Source organism: Bison bison, unplaced genomic scaffold, assembly GCF_000754665.1.
Source record: "Bison bison bison isolate TAMUID 2011002044 unplaced genomic scaffold, Bison_UMD1.0 scf7180017845796, whole genome shotgun sequence".
Taxonomy (NCBI): Eukaryota; Metazoa; Chordata; class Mammalia; order Artiodactyla; family Bovidae; genus Bison; species Bison bison.
In genome coordinates, this window is record NW_011476369.1 from 32,954 (window position 1) to 37,915 (window position 4,962).

Sequence of the window (4,962 nt, forward strand, 5' to 3'; positions counted from 1 at the left end):
TCCTCCCCTCCCCCATCCCTCCCCCGCTAATCTGCTGCTTCTGCCTCAGGCCAGGTCCTGCCCACCCCGGGCGTCCACCTGGGGCCTGGTCAGCAGCATCTTCCAGCGGGTCCTTGATTCCCCCCGTGGCCCCGCCCAGCCCAGGGCGCGGCAGGAGAAATACTCTCTCCAGTAAAGGGAGGCTCTGCAGCGGGGTCCCCGCCTCCCGAATGAAGTGAATCAAAGCAGAGCGGGAGCCCGCTCCCTGGATAGACACGTCCTCGGAGAGGCGCCCACCCTCGCGCCCCCTCCCGCGCGCCAGTCGGCTCTTCGGTTTTCCCTGAGTCCCGTAGGTGCCCCCAGCCGACATCACAGTGCACCACGGAGATTTCAGGATGAGGCTCTAAAAGATAAGGCTGCTTCTTAAAAAAAATAATAATAATAAAATAAAAGATAAGGCTGCTTCTTAACGGCTCCACTCCCGCGGTGATGCCATCACACCCACACGGGGGAAGGCAGGGACCCCTCCCGCGGTGATGCCATCACACCGGGGAAGGCAGGGACCCCTCAGCAGTGCGACACCCCGCGTCCCCACTCCCCCGGGGCCAGAGGCGTCTGTGACAGTTTCTTGCCTGAATCAGGTCCCCAGAAAGGTCCACCTGGAGCAGCTGGCTGAGGTTTCTCTCACGTCTCTTTCAATCTACGGGTTTCTTGATTCCCCCCGAGTTTTATGTTTGAAGAAATTGGATTGCTTTGCCATTTTCCTCATTGTGGGGCTCTGCTGCTCGCACCCCGCAGGGCCTGTGTGATTTTTCTCCAGGTCAGCCACACCTCTGTCTGTACTTTTTAATCTTTATTTTCACTTATTTGCCTGCACCAGGTCCTAGTTGTGGCACACGGAGTCTTTAGCTGCCGTGTGTGGGACCTGTTAACAGTTCCCTGAAAAACAAGAAACTGAAAATCGCGTCTGTGACCCCATGGACTGTATAGTCCATGGAATATCCAGACCAGAATACTGGAGTGGGTAGTCTTTCTCTTCTCCAGGGGATCTTTCCAACACAGGGATCGAACCCAGGTCTCCTGCATTGAGGACGGATTCTTTACCAGCTGAGCCACAAGGGACTGGGGATCAAACCCGGGCCCCCTGTGTTGGGAGCTCAGTCTCAGCCACTGGATCACCGGGGAAGTCCCACACTTCTGTGTTTTTAAAATCACTTTCTGTTCCCTGTCTGTAATGCCTGGAGCAGGAGCCCCAGGCGGAGAGCTGTCTGGGGTGCACCGCAGCATCCGGAATGAGCTCACCCGGCCTGGCCGGGGACCTTCTCCCTCCCCCAGGTGACTCAGCTGAGGGTGTTTGTGTCTGTGCTGGATGTCAACGACAACCCACCCAGGTTCCCCTACGAGACCAAGCTCTGGGAAGTGCCTGAGGTGAGCGAGAGGGGGCAGCGGCCGGTACCATCTGGGGCATCTGGAGGCCGGGGTCTAAGCCTGGGGGTCAAGGTCACGGCCAGACCAGCCCCTCCGCCCCCCAGGACACTCGGGTGAACACCACCGTCATCTCAGAGACAGAATTGGAGGCCCAGGACCAGGACAAAGACGATGTCCTTTTCTACACCCTCCAAGAGGTCACCCTGGTCAGTGCTCCCAGCTCCTTGCTCCGGGCACCCCTCCCCTTTGCGTCCTCTCGGGCTGAGTCCCCTGCCTCCCCAGGGTGCCAGCAGCTTCTTCTCCTTGGTGGGTGCGAACCGCCCAGCACTTCGGCTGGACCAATCACTGGACTTGGAGAGGTGGCCAAACATGACCTTCCGGCTGCTGGCCCGGGTGAGCAGGCACTCCCGCTCACGGCCCCGCGCGCGGCCTCGGCCCCCAGTGCGCAGGCCTGACCGCAGGGCGGGCTGTTGCAGGACACACAGGAGGAGACCACAGAGCTCAGCCACACAGCCACAGCCACCTTGGTCCTGGAGGTGCAGCCCGTCGACCTGCGGCCCCCCTGGTTCCTGCCCTGCAGCTACTCGGATGGTTTTGTCTGCATCCATGCCCAGTACCATGGGGCTGTGCCCACCGGCCACAGACTGGTATGGAGGACCCCAAGGAGCAGGGTGGCAGGGGCATGGGGCCTGCAAGGGGGGCCGGAGTGGTTGTAATTTTCAAGGAAAAGTGAAACTTCTTTCGTAAACCAGTCTTGCCCCACGCCGTGGTGGCCAGGGCCTCTGAAATGCCAGTGAGGGAACTGGGTCCAGTTGTCCTCAGGGCACAGCCAGACAGCCCCCTGGGGCCCAGCGAGTGGGCAGTGAGCTGGGGGAGGATGCTGGGGAGGCTTGGGGGCCTGGCACGGCCACCAGGTGCGCCCTCCCATCCTTGAGTGCTGCCTCTTGAGACAGACGTGCATGTTCAGATTGATCCAATGTCTCTGGGCAAACTGACTCATTAGCCCCAGATCCGGAGCTGCAGTGGAGAGTGCTGGACGACTGGGCTGTGTCCTTGGCTGCCCACTGGTAGCGACCCCGGCCTCCTGGAGGGGCGCAGGAAGGCCAAGCAGCGGCCACAGCACCAGCCCGACGGGGTCCTCGCCCCTCCTTGTTCCCACAGCCAGCCCCCCTCATCCTGCATCCTGGGCCCGTGTACGCCGTGGATGGGGACCAGGGCATCAACCAGCCCATCAAGTACAGCATCATCAGTGGTGAGTGGGCAGCAGCTCCCAACTTCCCTCTCCAGGGAACACCTTGAACCCATCCCTATGTGGGGAGACCTCAGGCCTCCAGAGGGGACCCCGCCCAAACACTCCCTCCGTCTTCTCAGGAAACGAGGACAGCACATTCTCCATCAGTGTCGACTCGGGCAACCTCACCATGACCAAGAGCATCCCCAACGCCAAGACCTTCCTTCTGGTGGTCAAGGTTGGTGCCTGCACAAGGCCCTGCTTGGGCCCACAGCTACAGAACATGCAGTTCAAGGACCAGCTGGTCACTGTTGTCTCCCAAACCCCCAGGGCGAGCAGGCTGATAATGCCCGATACTCCGTGACCCAGGTCACGGTGGAGGCCCGGAACGCCAGCGGGAGCATGCCCCACTTCACCCAGAGCCTGTATCGTGGCACTGCAGGGCTTGGCTCTGGGGCGGGCGTGGTCGTCAAGGATGCAGCTGACCCTTCCCAGCCGCTGAGGATCCGGGCCCAGGACCCTGAATTCCCAGTAGGCACCGCTTGGTCCTTTGGCCTGCCTGGCCTCCTGCTGGTGGGGGGTGGGGGGGCAGGGGAGGAGCGGTTTGCAGAGCAGCCTGGGCTCCAGACTAACCGCGGCCATGTCTAGGACCTCAACTCAGCCATCACGTATCGAATCACCAACAACTCTAACTTCCGAATGGACGGAGAAGCAGTCCTGACTGCTACCTCACAGGAGCATGCCGGGGTCTTCTACGCCGAGGTGAGAGGTGGGCGGTGGTCTCAGAGGGCCAGGGGTCCAGCTGGAGCCCAGGACGGACAAACCCCCTTCCTGCCCAGGTTGAGGCCAACAATACAGTGACTTCAGGCACCGCGACCACGGTCGTGGAGATTCAGATTCAGCCCTCCCCCACAGGTGAGCCTCCCAAGGACCCCAGGTTGGCAGGGGGAGGGCCCCTTGCTGGGGACAGTGGCGAGTCCAAGCCCTGTCACTGGCCCCAGGCCCCCCAGGTCCCCCCACATCCCCAGAGACGGCAGGAACTACCAGACCCTCGAGCGGCACCACTTTGGAAGTCCCCCGGCCCCCTGAGCCCTCTCAGGGGTCCTCCACGACCAGCTCTGGAGGAGACACGGGCCTGCAGCCTTCCCCAGGCACCACTCTGACGTCACCAGCCTCCTCCATGCCTTCGGGGCCCCCCAGTGTGGGAACCAGCCCCTCCCCCCCAGCAGCCTCACCCAGCGGGGGCTCAGCAACCAGACCCTCGAGCAGCCCCACTTCGGAAGCCCCCCAGCCCCCTGAGCCCTCTCAGGGGTCCTCCACGACCAGCTCTGGGGGGGACACTGGCCCACACCCCTCCTCAGGCACCACTCTGAGGCCACCGGCCTCCTCCACGCCTGCGCCTGCGGGGCCCCCTAGTGTGGGAACCAGCCCCTCCCCCACAACAGCCTCAGCCAGCGGGGCCTCAGCACAGACCTCGACGCCGATGTCCCCTGGGTCCAGCAGGAACACCTGGACGCCAGGTAGCACCCCCATTACCCTTGAGTCACCCTCACGCTCCCTGACTCATGACTGGGTCATCACCGTGGGGCACGGTTGACCCCAGGTCAGCCCAGCATGACCACGAAACCCCAAGGGAGGTCTGTTCCGGTCTAGGGGAGAGACAGGCCCTAAGGGTGCCAGGAGTTAAACTGGGGAAGGTGTGGGGGTTGGGGCAGAGCCCAGATTTGGGGTTCAGTGACCCCCCAGTTCCCAGCGTCATTCAGTCCACAGGCCCCATGCTGCCCACATCTCCTTGATGGAATAGTGGCCCCCTCGGCCTCCCACTTGGAACTGGTGGGCACTGACACCCCCTCCCCGCCCTCTCCAGCAGGCCGGCCTATTGGGTTCCCTGTGGGGGATCAGTGTACCCACCTCTGGGAACCGCGGCCCTTGGTGCCAGGCCTGGCCTGCTCTCAGGGTGTCCTGAGCTTCCCGCAGTTCAGCCTGGGAGTGCTTGGGGTGTGAGAGTAAGTGGGCAGCAGTCACATTGCCCGCAGGGACACCTGAAACAGACGGAACAGAAGGCAGGCCAGACGGAGGCCAGGCTGGGGACCGGCGCTTCTCGGAGGCAGAGATGGCGGTACTGGGCGGGGTGCTGGGCGCACTGCTCCTCCTGGCTCTGATCGCCCTCGCGGTCCTGGTCTACAAGAACTACGGCCACCGACTCACGTGCGGCTCTGGCCGAGCGCTGGTGAGGCTTGGCGTGGGGGCAGGAGCTGCCCGCTGCAGGCCCAGGAGAGAGGGTTGCAGAGTCGGACTGGAGACTCCACAGAGAGCAGCCGGAG

General features: G+C 62.9%; 1 protein-coding gene across 1 annotated transcript in view; it reads left to right on the forward strand.

The window, feature by feature from the left end:
• The window catches only part of CDHR5 (cadherin-related family member 5), a gene marked incomplete at its 3' end in the record, with an annotated part of 6,416 nt that extends 1,496 nt beyond the window's left edge, over window positions 1-4,920 (forward strand). Inside the window, exons 4-14 of the mRNA XM_010837248.1 lie at window positions 1,315-1,407; window positions 1,512-1,613; window positions 1,690-1,800; window positions 1,884-2,054; window positions 2,569-2,659; window positions 2,779-2,876; window positions 2,969-3,169; window positions 3,287-3,400; window positions 3,478-3,553; window positions 3,649-4,158; window positions 4,675-4,920. Of these exons, the coding sequence (XP_010835550.1) occupies window positions 1,315-1,407; window positions 1,512-1,613; window positions 1,690-1,800; window positions 1,884-2,054; window positions 2,569-2,659; window positions 2,779-2,876; window positions 2,969-3,169; window positions 3,287-3,400; window positions 3,478-3,553; window positions 3,649-4,158; window positions 4,675-4,920 (1,813 nt within the window). The remainder of the gene's footprint in view (window positions 1-1,314; window positions 1,408-1,511; window positions 1,614-1,689; window positions 1,801-1,883; window positions 2,055-2,568; window positions 2,660-2,778; window positions 2,877-2,968; window positions 3,170-3,286; window positions 3,401-3,477; window positions 3,554-3,648; window positions 4,159-4,674) is intronic.
• Window positions 4,921-4,962: the final 42 nt, after the last annotated feature.